This window comes from Equus asinus, chromosome X (genome assembly GCF_041296235.1).
Source record: "Equus asinus isolate D_3611 breed Donkey chromosome X, EquAss-T2T_v2, whole genome shotgun sequence".
Classification (NCBI taxonomy): Eukaryota; Metazoa; Chordata; class Mammalia; order Perissodactyla; family Equidae; genus Equus; species Equus asinus.
The window spans coordinates 119,028,858-119,048,649 of NC_091820.1; the positions used below are offsets into that span (position 1 = coordinate 119,028,858).

A 19,792-nucleotide genomic window follows, 5' to 3' on the forward strand; every position below is an offset into this window, starting at 1 on the left:
CTATTTTCAGTAATTTCTCATAAGGAAATAGAGATGTGACAAATTTAAGTTCAGTAACGTTTTACTGTTTATTGTCGTAAAATACATAGAACATACAATTTGCCATTTTAACCATTTTGAAGTGTACAATTCAGTGGCAACCAATGTCGTGCAACCACCACCACTACCTATTTCCAGAAACTTTCATTTCCCCCAAACAGAAACTCTGTACCCATTAAACAGTAACTCTCCATTTTCCCCTTCCCCAACCCCCGCTAACCTCGAATCTTCTTTCTATCTCTATGAATTTGCCTATTCTAGATATTTCATATAAGTGGAATCATACCATATTGGTCATTTTGTGTCTAGCTTCCTTCACTTAGCATCATGTTTTCAAGGTTTACCCATGTTGTAGCATGCAGCAGCACTTCCTTCCTCCTTACGATTGAGTAACATTCCATCGTATGGATATACCACATTTGTTTATCCATTCATCTGTTGATGGACACTGGATTGTTTCCATTTCTTGGCTATTGTGAACAATGCTGCTATGAACACTGACGTACAAGTATGTTTGAGTCTTTGTTTTCAATTTTTTTTGGTATTATTATGGGCAGAATTGTGCCCCACCCCCCCAAAAAAAATTCGTATATTGAAGCCCTAACTTCCAATGTGACTGTATTTGGAGACAGGGCCCCTAAGGAGGGAACTAAGGTTGAATGATGTCATAAGGGTGGGGCCCTAATCCAATAAGACTGGTATCCTTACAAGAAGAGGAAGAGACACCCGGGAGTGCACAGGCACAGAAAAAAAAACATGTGAAGACATAGCAAGAAGATGGCCACCTGCAAGCCAGAGAGAGAGGCCTCACCAGAAATCAACCCTGGGGCACCTTCATGTTGGACTTCTAATCTCCAGAACTGCGAGAGAATAAATGTCTGTTATTTAAGCCCCCAAGTCTGCGGTGTTTTGTTATGGCAGCCCTAGCAGGCTAATTAATACAGGGATATACCCACGAGTGGAATTGCTGGGTCATATGATAATTCTACGTTTAACTTTTTGAGGAACCACCAAACTATTTTCCACAGTGGCTGCACCATTTTACACTCAAACCAGAAATGTACGAAGGTTCCAGTTTTGCCACATCCTTAAATTTAATAATTTTGATTGCAGTGTTATAATAATGAATGAAATGTAATAATGAATAATATCTAATGACAGGAGACTGCCTAAATAAACTAGAATATAGCCATATGATGGATTATGGAGTCATTAAAAAAACATTTATTAAAGACGTAGAAAAATGCCCAGGATATAATGTTAAGCAGCAAAGGCAGGACTAAAAACTCTGTCATGTGTGATTGAATTTCACAAACAAGAGAGAGATTGAAAGGAAATACAGTAAAATGGAGAGTGAGTTTGGGATTAAATTTTATTTACACTCTTTGTACTTCCCATATTTTCTATAATGAACACGTGAAATGAACCAAAAACACGAAGAATATATCATTTTTGAAGAACACTGAGCTGTACTGTCAAAAAATATTGGTGTGTACTGGTCAAAAAATAAGGCTGTGAGAATGGTATATCTCCTCATCAAAGGGCTACAATATATCTTTTTATAAAAGGGAAGGAAGATGTAGAGAAGAATGAGATGTCCAAGTGGTTAATGTCTGGATCAAGAATCATAAATATAGCCTTACTTTAAGCAAATGTGCCACGTAAAAACATCAGAAAATGCAGATTTATACAGATACATTTTTACTGTATTTTAAATCACACTTCTTTCTGGTAATACAAGTAATACATGCTCATTGTAGAAAACTTGAAAAAAATTTTTTAAATGAAAGGAACAAAATCACTCATAAACCCACAACCTATAGATAACCAACTATAAACGTTCTGGAGTATTTCCTTGCATATTTCTCTATACATACTTACATTGTTTTAAACGTGTAACTGAGATCACACTATATGTAAATATAGCCTATCTTCTGTTTCATTTCATTTAGCTTCCTGGAATGAACTTTTCCCATAAAAGTCTATTGTATGAATGTCCCACAACTTTTTTGACCACTTATCTACTGGTGGACAATCAGGCTCTTTCTTATTTTTCATTATTATAATAATCCTAGGATAAATATTTCCATACATAAATCTTTTTACCACATCCCTGATTATTTTCTTGGGGCAGATTTCTAGAAACGGCATCACTGGCATCAAACGGTAGACATGCTTTAGGGCTTTTATGAATCCTGCTAGGTTACCTTCCCAAAAGTTTGTTCCAATTTACCCTCCTACCAGCCGTGTAGGACTAAGTATTATCAGGCTTTCCTTGCTCATTTTCTAGATTAAAAAAGATCTTGTTCTAATTTTTATTTCTTTGATTTTTAGTAGAGATAAATATTTCTTTCATGCTAACTAACTAATTGCATTTCCTATTTTATCTGCTGTGCATACTTCTACTGGAAAGTTAGTGCTTCTTTTCTTAAAATCAATTTGTGTGAGTTATTTATATTTAAGAATATTACTAAGGAGCGGGGATTCTTTATGAAAACCTTTACATCAGACCTTCTTAAAAAATCAAGTTTCCTGGCTCATTTAAAATGAGTTTCAATTTATAGAAATTCTATCTACATATAGCTTCTTACCATATAAAGTAAGATCTATCTTCCCAACCTTTGCCTAAAGAATTGGCTAATAAGAGGAAAGCAGTGTACTCAGGCTCCATGGCATATGTAAAGAAAGCTGGAAGTAAGCCCACTGATAACGTAAGGAGTTGCACACATATGCCTATCGACAGACATATTTACTGCCTGTCCCTTATCTTTCCCAGGGTTCAGCACACACTAGGCAGTGATTACAACTAAGCCACATATACGCCGATAGAAGCACAGACCCATGTATTATGCACACATACACCTGCCCCCCTTGCGGCACCAGCAACAGCAGAAGAGGCAATGAGGGTTCTGGAATCAGATCTGTTCCAGCTTCATCTCATCCTAATTATATGAACCTACACAAAGGTGCTTCACCTATTTCCTCATCTGTAAAATGGGGACGATACCTGTCATACGGGGTTCTTATGAGTCTTAAATGAGAGAAAGGGAAAGTACTTAGCACAGTGCCTAGCATATAGTAGGAACTCAATAAATGCTAGCGACTCTCTTCTGGGAACACAACTTCTTACACAGCCCTCCCTTCCCCGCTGCTGCCCTCCAGTGGACTAGGGCTCTCCTCTCCCTGTGGAAGGGATCAGGTAGAGCAAAGTCTAGATTTGAGAAACAGGTAAAGTTTATGTCTCCATTTACCAAAAAGCTGTTATTTTTTCCATTTTAGCCTAGACGATATTTAAATTAAGATTTGATCTACAGAAGTACAGCTAATTTACAGTTGTTTGGAAGCTTTTTCCCTTTCCTTTTGTAACTAAATCTAGCTTGTTTTCTATCTAAAGTTATCGTCCCACTCCTACTGATTTTTCCAGAGAAAAATCCCCCTGCCTCTCCTCTTCAACTCAGCCTTTCCCTCAGGCAAAGTCCCTTTGGTTTTACTCACCCACACAGTTGTCACAGATGCTGCAATGGGAGGCCCGGGGAGGCCGGAAGATCTTGCATGTATAACAGTATTTTAGCTTCACAATCTGGTTGTTTATCTGGAAATTCTTGATACGAGGGGGTGGTCGCTGGCCCTGGGGCACGGCACCATTGGTAGCTTCTGTAGATCAGTAGAGACAGTTAATATCCCCATCAGCCATTATTTGAGCTCAAGAGTCTCACCACCTCTCCAAAAGCAATGGGAGTAATCAAAGGTGCCCTAGGCCCACTGTCTTCTCCAGACTCGCATTTCCAGACTAGATTCTCAACATCAGAGTGTCCCCCCAAAACTCTACTGAGTGCCATGCAATTCTTTTGTGTACATGTGAAAAAATGTTTCTTCAAGTTTGGGGGCTGATTACAAAGAAAAACATTCATAAAAGAAAAAATAAAAATGGCTAAAAAACATATGAAAACATCCAACTTCACTAATAATCGAAGAAATAAAAACTGACACAAAGACACCATGTCCACCTACTATATCAACGAATATTAAACAGAACAAGAATAGTCAGTGTTGGCAGGGATGAAAAGGTATTTTTATACATTACAGAAAGCAATATGGTAGTGGCTACCAAAATCTTAAATGTGTGTATTTTTTGACCCAGCAATTCTACTTCTAGGAACTTATCAAAATTATAAAGAGATAGGGCCAGCCCAGTGGTGTAGTGGTTTAGCTTGTGTAGTGGCCACTTCGGTGGCCAGGGGTTCACACATTCAGATCCTGGGCGTGGACCTACACATTGCTCATCAAGCCATGTTGTGGTGATGATGTCCCACATAAAAAAAAATAGAGGAAGATTGCCACAGATGTTAGCTCAGTGACGATCTTCCTCATCAAAAAAAAAATTACAAAGAGATGTACAAAAGATGTTGACCCAAGGATATTTGTCATAGAGTCTCTTTTAACAGTGAAAAACTGAAAGTAACCTCAATGTCACAATAGGAGGTTGATTAAAGTAAATTATGATGCATGCACGGGATGGAATATTATGTGACCACTTAAAATGATGCAGACGAGCAACTGACAACACAGGAAAATATTCAAAATATACTGCAAAATAAAAAGGCATGCTAAAAAGCAACATGTATAAAAGGATATTATCTTGCAAAAATAAAATATATGCATGAAAAAAGATTTGTAATACTTATAATCAGAAAAACAATTATTTAAAAATAAGAGTAGTATACGCTTATTGTAAAAAATTTGGAAAGAAACAGGAAACATAAATAAGAAAAAGTAAAAATCACTGACAATCTCTCAACTTAGGGATATTCATGCATTTTGGTGCATTTCTTTCTATCGCCTCTTGACAGATAAACAAACATTCATGATTTTTTAAAATTTGAGGTCATATTATAAGTACAATTTTGTATCCTGTATTTTCCACTTAACATTATATGGTGAATATTCTTCCACAGTTGTCAATTTTTTTCTGAAAACATCAGTATTGGCAATATAATATTCCATCATATGCATGTATTTTAATTTATTCAATCATTCCATATTGGTGGCATTTAAGTTGCCTATGTTTTTTACTATTTAAACAATGCTGCATGCAAAAACTCAAAATATTACAGATAAAGCTTAAACTCTTTTGATCGCCACCCCAATCCCCATGCCCTCCTCCCTTCCTCAAGAATATAGTCATGTGTTAAATTAATTTCCAAAACAGAAAGAAAGAAGAAAAGCATGTTGAAGTTTGAGCAGTAATATATGAAGTTGCTGGCATTAAAATAGCTGGCCCATATTAAAAAGGAAAAAGAAAAAATGATGCACTAAAAATCCTTCTACAGTAATTTGTGTAAATCTTTGCTTATTCCCTTTAGCTAAACCCTGAGAGAAGTGGAATTACTGAGTCAAAGGGTATGAACCCCTCCAGCCCATATTACTTATTGTCAAACTGCTTCCCATACAGATCGTATCAACTTGCACGCCCGCTCATCTGCAGCATAGAAGAGTGCCTGTCTCGTTGCACCCTCGTTGTGCAGGATAATTCTAAAAACAGAATATTTTTTCAATTCACTTTGACTTTAAAAATATCTGCCATATGGAACTTTTTTCCTTTTTTTGCCGAGTGGGGTGGATGCTGTGAAATCAAACAATAACAGTGTGTCACAAGGCTTAAGAGGATGGGGATAGCTATTCATTAGAGTATGATATAAATACTAAATGCCACCTTAATATTTCTTTGCACATGCATTCCATGAGGGCATCCGGGAGACAGAGTTCATGGTTCATCCTCCCCATGAGGCGCTAGGATGCAAGGGAATCACAGGTCTTCTTCCCTCTACCCCGCCCAGCCCCCACTCACAGCATACCCAGTACAGGGCTGAATGCAAATTGACAAAAACTTGCTAACATAAACAAACATACGAACTCAAGAAGGCACTCTTCTATTGAAAGAAACATGCTAAATGCAGAGGTCACAACGTGACAGCTCAAGCCTGGGCCCCAGGCCCAGTGATTTGGCAAAACAGAGCTAACCTTGCTAACAACCGGCTGTTAGATGCAAAAGACAAGTCAAGGCACTGCCTTGACCATCAGTTTCCCCATATGTGAATGGAAAGGGAATGATAAATAAAAGAATGACCCAGATGGAGCAAACGCGGCACTCACAACTCTCCCTCCCTATCTTGCTCCTAACTACCCCAGGTCTCCCCCGAATTCTAGCTGCGCCAACACACCTCACCTCTGCTTTCTTCCCACCATTCCCACCCTCACCTCATCCCTAAGTAGTTTGAGCCCAGATGTGTACAAACCTATGTCCCTTTAGCTCAACTATAACAGGCCAGAATTTTTGAAAAAGAAATTCACTGAGAAGCTGGAGAGACACAGCTAAAACGAACAAAAGAAATACAAAAGCTTGGAAGCTTTTAAAGCACCCTAAAAGAGTATCAAATCGACACATTGTACACCTTAAACTTACACAATGTTATATGTCAATTACATCTCAATAAAACTGGAGGAAAAAAGGAAATCAAGTAGAAATGGGAGAAAACATTTCATTGATGATAGCATGCATATAAACATTAGGAATAAATTCAATATGAGAAGTATGGAAACTAGATAAAGACAACTATAAAAATTTTATTAAGGGGCATAAAATTTAATCTGAAAATATAGAAAGACATACTATTTTCTTAGATAGGCAGATGTTATTATAAAAATGTAAATTCTCTCAAAAATAATATATAAATGCAACACCTATTAGAACCCCAATAGGTTTGTGTGTTTTTAATTAAAGTAATATTAAAATCTAAAAAACAAAAAAACACCCTAAAAGAACTAAAGGCTAACCACAGATTGGTGTTCCACTGGGCCAGCTTTGAGGGTTACAAGTCCTGGGTCCCTCTCTTCCACTCTATCTGGTTGAAGGCTGACTCAAGCTACTGGGGTGCAGGACTCGAGAACAGTTTAGGCAGGCACTGCTGTTGGGTCTGGTGAGCTCCCAGACCCTGCAAATACTGGCATCATAGCCTTCTTTGCCAGTGCAAGCCCCCAGGATACCCCCTCCTCCAGTCCTGGGATGTTCTGCTTCAATCCATGAAGCCACCCTGGCTCCTGGGTAGTGTAGCACTCTACCTCTGTCCCAAAGAGTCCTACCCCGAGCTGCAGACTGCACTGTCATGAACCTGTACCTGCTTCCTTCACCATTCCTAGAATTCTCAATGGTTCCTGGCACCACAGCTGTCCCCCCTCACATTGTGTATTCCCCTAAAGCAGGAATTCTTGCTCAGGGGCCCATGAGTATGTTTCATAAGATCTATGAATCCCTGAAATTACATTCAAAATTGTATGTATGTGCATGCATATAAAAATATTTTTATGAAGAGAAAGTTACAGCTTTCATCAGGACCTTGGTAACAAATCCCTCCTGAAATGCAACCCAACACACGGAGGAATGACGCATATGACTTTCGAGTCTTGCTACACCTGCCATACCAAACTGACAGAGTGGTCATGACCCCAGATTCAGGATCTCAGAGGGAAAAGGCTAGAAGTGATTCTTCATCTGCAACTATTCTCATGATTCTAGTCTCTTACTGATTAAAGCCACCCACTGCACGGAGTCTCACCAACTGGTTGGAAAACTTACCTATCTCCATTTCTATGAAAGCTGCTTCATCTGGTAGGGCCCGAGGGATCACTCCAGGGTCACTGAAGCTGGTCCTCAACAGTGTAGCCATGGAGAAAAGGAAGAGCATGGCAGCAAACACAGGGATGGCAGGAGATAGCTGGACAGCCAGGTAGCGGCATCTGAAGCAAGCAGGCAATTGAACATTTAGTAATACCTACCCTACATTGACCCCAAATTGTTACCCATGTGTCAATCTGGTCTCCACAACAAAATCAGCAGTACCTCCAGGGCAGGGACCATGCTTTTACTTCTCTTGAACTACCCAAAACTAACATATGGTTCTGTATATAGTAGGAGCTCAACTAATACTTAATTGATTGATGCCACATATAATCTACAGAAGACAGTCTCAAGGGACCTCCCCTACCCCAAGCCCACTCCCTCCTGTCAGCCTGCTGGAAGCCACATTTCCTCTGTGCCTCAGGAAAGGCTCATACCTGTTAAGGTCAGGGAAGCAACCGAGACTGGACTTGTAAGCACCACAGGTTGCTCTCACTCTGGGAATGTCAAGAGCTTTTCATACCCACTCATCTGGCATCAGGCCTGAGCTCAAGAAGGAGGAAGAAAAGATGAGGACCAATCAAGAAGCAGGATCCCAGTGTCAGACAGAAGCTATGGCCAGCGTGCTTCAAGGCCAGTGAAAAGCTTCAGGGCTGCCAGCTGACTCTGCAACATGCATTCCTCTTCCCTCCTCAGTGAGCTCAGCTAGCAGGTGACTAGTGACCGTAAGCAAGGGAATAAGAAAACTGTATCACTCTAGCACTCCTTCCCAAACATCATGCTTGCTCCCCCACTTTCCTCATAATTCACCTGGAAGGCCATTCCTCTTCCTCTCTGGAGATCCCAGCTCTACTCATCTTTCAGGTCCCGGAGACACCAATGCCATCATTGTCACCATCGCAACCACAATTCACTGAGCACTCACCAAATGCCAGGCACTGCACTAAGCTCTTTATACGCATTATCTCATCCAGTTCTCACACGAAATCTATGAAGTAGAATCTGTTATACCCATCTGATAGACAAAGAATCTGGGATTTAAAGAGGTCTTGCCTCCTCCAAAAGGCCTATCCTAAGCTGCAGTAATCTCTCTTCTCTACCCCTGTTGTCCTCACTGCCAGAACCTTGTATTCTTTCCCAGGTGATTTCACTATCTTGACCTCATCTCCCCCTACCGGACTTCAGAAGAGCAAGAACCCTGTCTTTGTGGAGTGGGAGTGCTTGGGTTTGAATTCTGGCTCCACCAGTTCCTAGCTGGGTGCCTTAGTCAACTTCAGTTTCCTTATCCGTGAAATGAGGTTAATAGTACTTCATGGGGTCACTGTGTGGATGAAATGCATGAATATAAATAAAGTGCTTAGAACTGCACTTGACACACAGTAAACGCTAAGTAAATGTCAGCTATCAACATTATCATCATGGTTCTAAATCTCCCAGAGCCTAATACAAGTATGGGAACAAAGAAGCTTTGAACAAATTCTTGTTGAATTGAACTGAATTTCAAACCAAAGAAATGGGAATGTGAGATGACAGTTATCACGGACCTATCTTTATTCTCCTCCTGAGGCACATTTTCCCCTTCAACACGGAGATCTCTTGGAGGCAGACTATACATGGATGAGCAAGGACCAGAGGGGGAGCAGAGGAAAGGAAAGCAAAGGAAAAAGGCTTACCTCGTCGGCATGGGGATTAAGCAAGCTGCTGTCCACTCGGAGCAAACATTTAACCCTGGGTTGTACAATAGCTGCAGTTTTGGAACAATCCCCACGAGACCCTCCCCAGCCTCCCCGCCCCACGTATAACCACACGACAGGTGCGAACCAGCAGTAGTATCAGGCTAAAAGGTTTGTCATGGAGGTGAACATATGTAGTGAACTTGAAAAATGATTTCCGTGGCTTTTTGTTTGCTTGTCTGCTTGTTTTAAACATCTTTGGTCTTAGCTTGCTTTCGTATGATCTACTTCTTTCTCTTAAAAGCCAAGGGGGGGAAAATTTGGAGAACTGAAGGATATGGCTAACAGATTTCAGGGTAATTAAGGTCCTTGCACCTCACTAGCTTGATTGTCCCCCTTTCCCATTGTTCTCCTTCACTGGTACAGAGAATCAAGAAGTGAATTCAGAAGCGAAAGTCACCTCCACTTATCAGGGACCCAAAGGACAGAGGAGAAACACAAGGCTCCATTTCAAGAACAAGCTAAGTAAAATTACCACGCTAACAGAAAACAGCCATCTCCCTAGCCACTGCCCATCTCTAAGATCTCTCTTGAAAACAATGAATTGATATCTCCAGAACTCAAACTGCCCTGGGTGTACAGTCTCCAATCAAAAGGCTTAGAAAAATCAGAGCTATCTGATTGGCCACCAATGGGAATTTAAACTGTTTTATTACAGGGAAAAGATAGAGAGAGATTAGAACAACCACACACTCTCACACACACACACAAATTAACGTTACTCTCATGTACAGAAGGACCGGATCTTAAACAAATCCCATTTCAACACCTGCTTGTTGACTGGACAAAGAGCAACTTAGATTTGAATTACACTACGCCATCAAGGATAAAGGTCTCTGTAGTCTCCACACAGACTATCTTCTGCACCTGCTAAAACAATCCACTCTGTATGTCAACAACTACACAACAGGCCCATTGTTTTCTTCTCCAGAGACGAGGCTACTGGCAGCCAGTTGTCACTAGTGAGTGGGTGTGTCTGGGAAGGCAGATGTGGGACCAGCAGGCCTTTCTACTCCAAGTAAGAGGAAACTTAGAAAGCCAACAGCTAAGAGTGTTGTGAACCACAATCCATCACGTCTGTCTTTAATTACGATCAAAAATACCCCCCTAGGATAGTCCCATAATTGCAGGAAGCTAGAGATCTGTCTCTGACAGGAATAAACGATATGAAGATTTGGCGTTAGTTCCAATATCAACCTCAAAAGTCAGGAGTACATCCTCGAACATCACCAATTTGTCTTAGTGAAAGACTGGATCTGTCATCCACAAACACAAGGTAACAGAACTTTCCTTTGTCTTTCAAGTACCAAGACGCCTTCTCCCTTCCAGGGGGTTAGAAATTGCTTTTCTTCCTTGTGAATTTTATAAATGCCACCATGTCCCCACTACGTCCTCATTTCTGCCACGTGAAGAGAGACCATCATTTTAAGCCACCCTCTACCAACCTCTTGACTGGCCTCAGGCTTCCATAGCTGGGCTAGACGATAGGACTCCCACATGTCCCATGGGCCACATGGTGGTACTGACCAGCAGTAACCAGCAGTGCCAGGCTGGGCTGGTGTGTCATGTCCCATCCCCCATCCCTAGCATGCTAGTTCATTGGAGGGACAATGATAATGACACAGACTTCAATTCACATGAAAAAACTCAAAAGAGACTCATGAGTGGACCTGGGAAGAACTCAGACAGATTCCATGGCAGGGCTATGCTTCACGGACTGGCAGTGTGGCTTTGTGTTCTAAACAATACTCCCTAACAGCTTTCTTGCTATGCTTTTTGTTGTTATTCTTTCATAAGTGCAATTAATCAGCCAAAAAGTATTTATGGGTCTAACAAAGGAAGAACCAGAGATATTGGAGTTAATTTTGTTGGGGAAAACAAAACATACATATGAAACAGCTAAAGAAAGATAAGCCCAATAATCAAGTATTAGGATGGTGATTCAGACTCCGAGGGCTGTAAGTGGTCAGAGAAGAGCTCTCTTGGGAAGCTGGTGGCTGCTTGAAACTGCTCCCATAGCGGCCATTAAGGGTGGCTTTAAGGAAGAGCTATGCTTGGAACAGCAGGAAGGGCCAAAGGACTAGAGTTCCACAATGCCCCTTGGTCCCACATAACAGAAATAAGCCTTTGCTATAAGTCCTCCCTGATATGGATGGTTGTCTGTCCTCTTACATACTACCTACCTCTAGAGCACAGTAAACCTGTAGAACCACCCACAAGACTGGTTCAAGGTTCTTCTGATAACACTCAGAGACTGCTGAGAGAGAAAAGGTTTCTTTGGACACTAATATCATAATTTAAAATCAGCCTCCAGATTTATTGCTATGTGAAGGTCAGAGGAAAATGCACAACCCTGTTTTGCTTCAGTAGCAAAAGAGAAAATTAATCAAAGAGGAACATTTTCAACGCCGAGGTGATGAGCCATCCTCTCACAGAGGAGGGACAAAAATCTCTATCCAGCAAACCTGCGAAGTAGTTGCCAAATATCAGTTCCAATAACAAATTTCACATTCCAATTATAACATATAACAAATTTCAACTATAACATACCCCTGCTCAAGAACTTAGAACAATTCCCTGCTGCCTACTATAGGAGGCCTCAAACTCCACAGGCCAATATTCCAAGGCCCTCCATTAACTGGCCTTATCTACTCATCATCACAAGGTTCTTGCCTTCTCATTGTTCCATTCAAGAATCATCCCCCTAATTACCCTGAATTCACCAGCTTCTTGCTATTGTGAGAAGCATAAGGTGCCTCTTTTGTTCTTAAACACAATACCAGCTCTGGCATCTCTGAGGAGGAAGATTTAGGAAGTCTCTTCTCTCCCTCGATAAACATCTCAACTGATGTCAGCATGCTGGGGGACATCCCTGCTTGTTGTGCTTGCTTTTCCCAAAATAGAAGATCACTACCCTCAATTAAGACTCATTCCCAAAAGAAAGGGGATGCAGTCAGTGGAGATTGACAGCATGAAATTCATTACCACAAAAGGTAGTAGAGGCTGAAAATATACAGATAAATTCTGAATGACAGAATCGTAAAAGAATTGTTAAAGGAAAGCACACTGTTCAGGACATAACCCAACCCTCCTCCGGTGAACGTGCTTTATCAGGAAGCTGAGCTTAGCTAAGCACTGTAACAGATTGATAAAGAGGCAACTATGCCTTTCTAAAACTGTCATTTGGTTGGCCAAGTCACAGACAGAATCTCGGGCTGGATAAAGCACAAGGCTGAACCTCCACAGAGCAATTCTCCGGAGAATGCTCTCTTGGTTAGAGATCACGATAAAGTCACTTGTTCCTCTTCCCAATCTCACTTACGGAACTTCAGGAACCTGGACCTGGTCACTATAGCCACGGATTTTCTGCCATGTCAGAGTTTGCCTTTGGTCTAGATAGCCCTGTGTCTCCTCAAATCTGGTAACCTTGTGTTGTCAGAGTGCCTTTTCTCTTTCATCTGTCCACAGGGTGCCCCTTTCATCAGGACCACCCACAGAGTAACAAGGTAGGGAGCACACACTGCTTAATGTTTTTCTGAGTGTCCTCATCCTGGCAGCAGGGAGTAGGAGTGACCACAGAGGCAATGATCCCTCATAACTCACACAGCTTACTTTCTAGGTTCACGTTTAGAGATGGGCTTCCCTGTTCCCGCAAGGCTAGCGGAATGCCATCAGTTTTTCACAAATACGCCTTTGTTTCCTAGTAGCATGAACTGGGGAGGCCCAAATAACCTAGACGCCAGTAGGTAATACAAACACTAGCTAGCAAGAACCCAGAATATGCTAGTCTAGCATTCGGCACTATGCACTGCTTTAGTAATCTGAATGTCTTCAGGATTCCATATTCAAAAGGTAACAATGAGATGAAAGGTAGTATCATATGGAGGCACTAGCTGGCCAACCGATCCTGATGAAGTAACCTCACTTCTCTGGGCCTGGTTTCCACACCTGCAAAAGGATGGCGATAGTCTCCAGCTCTACCATTCTATGATTCTGTGAGTCAAGACTATCATCTCACATTTTAAGTGCATCCAGAATGTATTAATTCAGCAACATTTATTGATCACCTACTCTATGTAAGGCCTTGCGGAGGGCACTGTGGGGGGCACACAGACGTAGGAGATAGTCCTTGCCATTGAAAGAGCTCAAGGTGTAAGAACCATAGAATTCAGAAATATAAGAAATGTCATATGACTATGTGTTAAATGAGTGATATGTACAATTAGTCCTATGACTGCAGAAATTTCATGAAAGAAGATCCAAGAAGGGACTTGAAAGAGAGGTAGAATTTGGATAGGCTAGAAGTGGGACAATTACTAAGCAGTACAAAGCTTTCTTCAGCTCATCCAACTCAATGACTCCTCTGTACATCAAAAGCACCCATGAGGGTCAGTTCACCAGGGTCTGTAGTGCCTGGAGACGATTTCCTCTATAGACAGCACAGTGAGGCATACGCCTCACACGGCAAACTGCTGATCACAGCACCAAACTGCTTCTAATTCAGGGGTCAAGAGGTACACAGTCATTCTCGCCACAAGAGAAGTCTGGGGACCTTGACCCCACTAGTGATCTGGTCACAAAGTTAAAAGAGACAGCTAGGAAGCCAATTCCAGAAGACAGTGCACTTGGTCCTTTTCCCAAGCTTGATCAGGAAGTTGAGTTTAACTAAATACCACAATAGCCTTTCAGTAGCTGGACAGCTCGCAGGTTGTCAGTGTCATTCTGCTACAGTGTCTGGACATTCCCTGCCAAGGTAGCTATGTTTTCATCACACAAGCTGGACAGGGTTTGAGCAGAAAGGACTAAGAATGGCTCAAGTGCTCAAAGCTGAAACTGGCATACACACTCACATTTCCTAAATATCTCACCCTAAGAATAAATTAGGAAATCCGTTTTTTTTAGCACTGTACAATTCTCACTCTGCTTTTAAATTCAAATGTATTTATCATAGATATAATTACATTTAAATGCATAAATACATTTAAATACAGCTACCTACTGGTAATCTTCTATCCTCTCCTTTTCTGTGTTTAATTGAATCTTCCAGACAGACACAAGAGTTATACAGAATTTCAGACTCTTGGAGTTGCAAGAGGCTTAGTGATAATCTAGCCCAATTTCCCATCCCGGGCAGGAATCCACTGTGACAGCAGCCCTGACACGGCCACCCAGCCTCTTTGGAAACACTTCTAACAATACAGAGCTAACTAGCTCCTGGATGGACAACGTTTTTTCATTTTATGTATTCAACCTACTGTCTGTCCACTGAAAATTACAGGTCCCTCTTTTGAGAAGTCTAAACGTGTAGAGGCAAAATCCAAAAATAAAGAGATGTTCACTGGCACTACTAACACTGCATGCGTTCCATCAAGGGGCACCCACAGGCCTGACCAGATTTCTCACGCCATCTGGCCAACCCAGGGCTGTGCCACGAGCAGCTATAAATCAACTCGCGCTTGTTCCTAAGCACCTGCTGCAAGCAGGACCCTGTAACTAAAGGGCAGGACCAGACGTGCCTCAAGATCTAGACTCTCTTCCCCAGGGCAAAAATGCAGCAGCCAGAGGATGCGGAGTCTATGCTCCTGGACAATCTGAGGATGAAAATAGATAGCCCTTTATCATTGGGGGTTCAGAGCCTCTCACCTGCCTGAAGGCAGGGGGCTAGATCAGCTGATTTCTTGAGATCTTCCTAGTTCTAATACCAACGAGGAAGCCCATATTCTGTCCCCCACACCCGACCCACCACTGTGCGGTTGGCAGTAAATTATATACTTCCAAAAGAGATAGACCAGAAAGAGACTTCACTCCTCAGAGGCATGCTGGTGTCCTTCGGACAGCCTGTCATTGGCTAGGCACAAGGCAGCCACCACCTAGACTATCTGTGTGTCTATATATCACACACACACACACACACACGCACGCACGTTCACAAACATAGATTCCACCATTCTCAGTAAAAAGGATTCATCGCCAGGGTCCTCTCCCCTTTGGTCAGATTTATACTTCTCCATTCCACTCCTCAGCTAGCACATTTACTTCCTTCCCCCCTCCCCCTCTCCTTTCTCCCTCCCCGAGTCCTACCCTCAAAAATATTTACTCTATTGCACAGATAACTGGAACTCCAGGCAGTTTGCAAACAACTTCACCCTTCATATCTGAGGGCAAAGCTCAAGAAATAACTTGGGAAAAAAGTCATCTTGGTAGAAAACTCAACCTGCCCCTGTCGAACAGTAACTGGGCTAATTATAAGGTTCATCCCACAGGCAGTTTTCTTCAGAGGCCCTTGGGGCCTAGTGGAACAGATCCAAATCAGACTCTGTCTGGCTCCCAGGTACAAAAACGGCCAAACGCCAAGAGCTCCAAATTTCAAGTTCCCCCAGCCAGTCAAACGAGAGGTTTTCTGGGCCCAGAATTACCAGCTCACCCAGGGCCTGGAAACAAATTTCATCTCTGTTTTGAATGGTTCCAACCACAAAAATGTAACCCCGAGGTGGAGGGTGGGGGGTAGCAAAAAGAGCAAGTGATTCAGCAGGGGGAGGAAGGAAAGAGAGGGAGAATGATAGAGAGCAGAGTTCGGCTCCGCACTTCCAAAAAGAAGACAGGCAGGAAGAAAGCAAGGAAAATTTGGAGACAAGGATGAGGAGAGGGGAAAAAATGTTTTACTGTTAACGCGTATGCCTGCCTGACCGCACACGCTCACTCGTAGCACACACAAGCACACAGACACAAACACACACTCTGGCATGAAACTCACACTGGAAAGCAGCTAAGAAGACATCATCAACCTGCCTGACTTTGCCAAGTACTTCACAAAGTCGGCAGGCAGCAGCAGCAAAAGTGCCTGTGACCTTACTTTCCTACCCCTGTCGTAAACTGGGGCCCCCTCTTCCCTCTGCTGTTGCTCAAGCCAGCTGCCACCATGATAAAGTCTGGCAAAGCAGCCCGAAAAATCACTCTTGATGCACTGGGAAAGCCTGAAGCCCTTAGAGAAGGACAAAAATGAGCCACAAGAGACCAGAGCTCACTTTAATTACCCACAAAGGCTGGCCGAGGAGCCCCCTCCTCCCTCCCATGGCCACGTCCCAGCACGGGAGCTCCATTTTCAGGTCACTCGAGTACATGAACTATAGTAGGTTCCCATCAGGCATGGCTTGTAGTCCACACACACACCTCTTGGCTCCTCAAGGCCCTCCTCATAATAATCCCAAACCAATTAGCATTGCTCCCATCCCTAGAGTGTACAGCATTCTCAACACACCCAGTAGACATGCTGCAGTAGCCTAGAACCCAAAAGTGGCCACCTCCCTAGAGCAGTGACTTACACAGACTTCAAACAGTGGCTCTAGTACGAGCTATTATGTCACAGGAAAAAAGAAGTCCAAGGCTGGTCTGAGGCACACACAAAATAAAGAGTTGTTTATGCTGAGTGATTTTGAGTGAAAGAAAGAGCAACTCACATTTAATAAGTACATATGCGCCATGCACACAGCTAGTTTGTGGCACAGCTAAGGCTGGAACCAACCTGCAGGTTCCCAATTGAGTTGGCTTTTCAATCTAACAGCTAGCTGAGGACAGAGCCCTAAGGAAATAGGATCCAGAATAAGAGAATGAGTATTGTAGGGTGGAGTTACGACCACGAGGGGTGCCCCTAGGCTGGGTGGGTGGGGAAGAGGCAGTCTGTCACTAAGCACCTAAGGAGACCACTGAAAAGGGGGATGAGTAAGAAAGACAAACTCCTTTATTCCCCAAGTGTGCCAGGGGTAGCCCCAAATCAGTGCTATAAAATTGGTGTCAAAGGTTTAGGTCTCTTAGGAAGCACGTACTCTGCTATAAGCACAAAGCAATGAATTCAGTTTGCATGATCTACAGACATTGCTCAAGAGGACAGTGACAGCCATCCAAGGACCATCCACAAACTCCCCAGAAAGAAGGTTCTTCCCCTGGACCCAAAGTAACCGTAATCAGGCAACTCTACTCAATGGAAACTCACTCAAAGGCGAAGAAGAGTGTACACGTCCCCAGGATGAGGAAGAGCGTCAAATAGAAGATGCCCTTTTGCCGGGCCATCATGACACGGCCATCACAGCAGAAGGTGTTCCTTCCTGGGAGTTTCTCCCACTTCCGGGTCACCTTCTTTCGCACCACCATCACAGACATGATTGGAATTCCTGGTCCAAAATGGGCTTTGTGATTACAAGAGAGAAGAAACAGAAGCTGAGCCCAGCTTTGAAATCACGTTGCCTGCTATCGCTGCAGCTGGGTCAAACATCATCAAAAGTCCAATTTCTAGCCCTATGAAAAAGCACAAAAAGAGAAAAATGAGGCAGGAACAAGAAAATGCAGTTCAATCCTCCTTTCCCAGAGGCAGAACGACGAGCACTGCCTGAAGGGGTGGGGGTGGGGAAGTGGGAAAAGTTTACTTCCAATCCCTGTTTGTACTCTAAAAGGAGAAAAGGTTAAAGGTTCTCAAAAAAACAAGGGGGCTAGTATAACTTCTTAAATACACCCCTATGCTTCCAATGATCATCATAGAACCTCGGAACTAGAAGGGCAGTAGCCCTAATTACTTCATTTGGAAACAAAGTGAAAACCAGAGAGAGGAAATAATTTACCCAGGGTTACCCAGCCACAAAGCTAAGCCAAGAAAACACGTCTGCTGACTTTCAGTCCAGGGCGCTTTCCACTCTACCACACTGTTCTGTAATCATCATTAAGAGAACTCTAAAAATAATAGTAGAGTTTCTGTCCTTAAAGAGCCGTTCCCTCCCCTCCTCCACTTCTTCACCTTCTTTCTTCAATTAGCCTCTCAAATGAAATATGAATCACACCAGGGACCGAGTCCTCCTCTGGCAGGGCTAGGAGGTTCTGGACACTCCGTACGCATGCCCAGGTTGTATTTACCCAAAACAGAATTCCCCTAATCAAACCCTCTGTAATTTCCTGAGTCCGAGAAATGACCCAATCTTGCTGGTGGAGCCTAACATTTGTGGGAATCTTAATGAAACCACATCACAGACCTGTAGGTGAAAGGCTGATTAAGCAGGAGAGGTTCTGGAAGTGGAGGGGGGGGGGGGAGGAGATGGCAGCAGTCAAGAAAAGTCATAAAGGTGCTTTCTGGGACATTTCATAAGTACCATCTTTACTAAGCATCCTGAATCCCCAGGCCCAGCCTTTCTCAGCCACTGTCACCCTTCTCCTCCTCTCAGGTGTGGTGCTGCGGCCTCTATTTACTGACACCACATGCCCCACGCTGGCAAGAATGAGGCGGAAGCCTGCAGCCCATCTGACTGATGAGAAACAACCCAGTCGAAATCAATACTGGGCTGGAGGGAGCAAGGGTCCAAATAGAGCCCAGGAGATGAGTGGGGAAAGGAGAAGGTGGAAGGCTTGGAGAAAGGGAGCGGGCACCAGAGGTGCAAAGAACACTTCCTTTGTGTAAAACTAACCTGGAAAACAATCTCCTCCTGATAAACCAGCCCGGCGGGAGAACAGACCAGGAAGGGGAGCCAGGCCTGGCAGAACAAAGATCAAAATCCGTCGAGAAACAGCGACCGGCCCACCAGCCGGGGACCCGAGGCCCGAGTCCCAGGCCAGGCGGCGGGCGCGGCCTCGGGAGACCCGCCCTGCCTCCGCCACGCCGCGGACCACCGCCCCAGGCAGGTCGGGACGCGCGCCACCTCCACACGCTCGTACACACTCACACACGCCCTGCCACGTGTAGTCACCCCCGGCCAGGGGCTCGGCAGCTGCCGAGTTGAGAAGGGCAGTGCCAACGTTCGTCCGTCCCGGTGCAGCGGAGGGGCTGGCAGCCCAGCAGGCGGCCGAGCCCAGGAGACCCCCACCCCCACCCCTTGTTACCTGAACCCGGGAGACCGAACTGGGCCGGGAACTGAGCGCAGGAAGTGGACTGTCCCGGGGGACCGCGTCGGCCGTCAGAGGTGGCCGCGACTTCTCCTACCCAGCCCGGAGGCTGCCTCCTCCTGACAGGGGCCCCCAATGGTCGGGGCCCTAAACCAGCTGTGGCAACCGCCCACCGCTGGCCGAATGGAACGCTCCTCACGTCACCAGGTCGTTCCAGTAGTTGCTCGCCCTCCATTGGCTGATCGGCCTCGGTGCCTCCGCCCCTGCCACCCCTGCCTCGAACTACCATTGGCTACCCCGAACGCCACTCGACTATGCCTCCGCCCCCTCCCCCACCCATCTCCCGGCTTCGTGCCCACCTGCCAAGCCTCTGCCAACCTCCCTTTGGGGTTCGAGCCCCAATATGTGAAGCGTCGCCTTCTATTAATATAGTTACGCAGAGAAGGCGGTGAACGGTAGTGCCAATGGGACAAGGAGGGACGGG

At 43.9% G+C, this 19,792-nt stretch overlaps 1 protein-coding gene across 4 annotated transcripts in view; it reads right to left on the bottom strand.

The window, feature by feature from the left end:
• Positions 1 to 19,548, bottom strand: part of ZDHHC9 (zinc finger DHHC-type palmitoyltransferase 9) — a 29,280-nt gene extending 9,732 nt beyond the window's left edge. The window contains exons 1-5 of one of the 4 annotated variants that reach the window (XM_014866235.3): positions 19,306 to 19,529; positions 18,894 to 18,959; positions 17,438 to 17,739; positions 7,673 to 7,833; positions 3,535 to 3,693 (exon numbers count right to left, since the gene is read on the bottom strand). In XM_014866235.3, the coding sequence (XP_014721721.1) occupies positions 3,535 to 3,693; positions 7,673 to 7,833; positions 17,438 to 17,604 (487 nt within the window). In that variant the 5' untranslated portion in view covers positions 17,605 to 17,739; positions 18,894 to 18,959; positions 19,306 to 19,529. Of the gene's footprint in view, positions 1 to 3,534; positions 3,694 to 7,672; positions 7,834 to 17,437; positions 17,740 to 18,893; positions 18,960 to 19,305 lie in introns of all 4 variants that reach the window. The other 3 variants (XM_014866237.3, XM_014866236.3, XM_070502004.1) reach the window with 3 other exon arrangements.
• Positions 19,549 to 19,792: the final 244 nt, after the last annotated feature.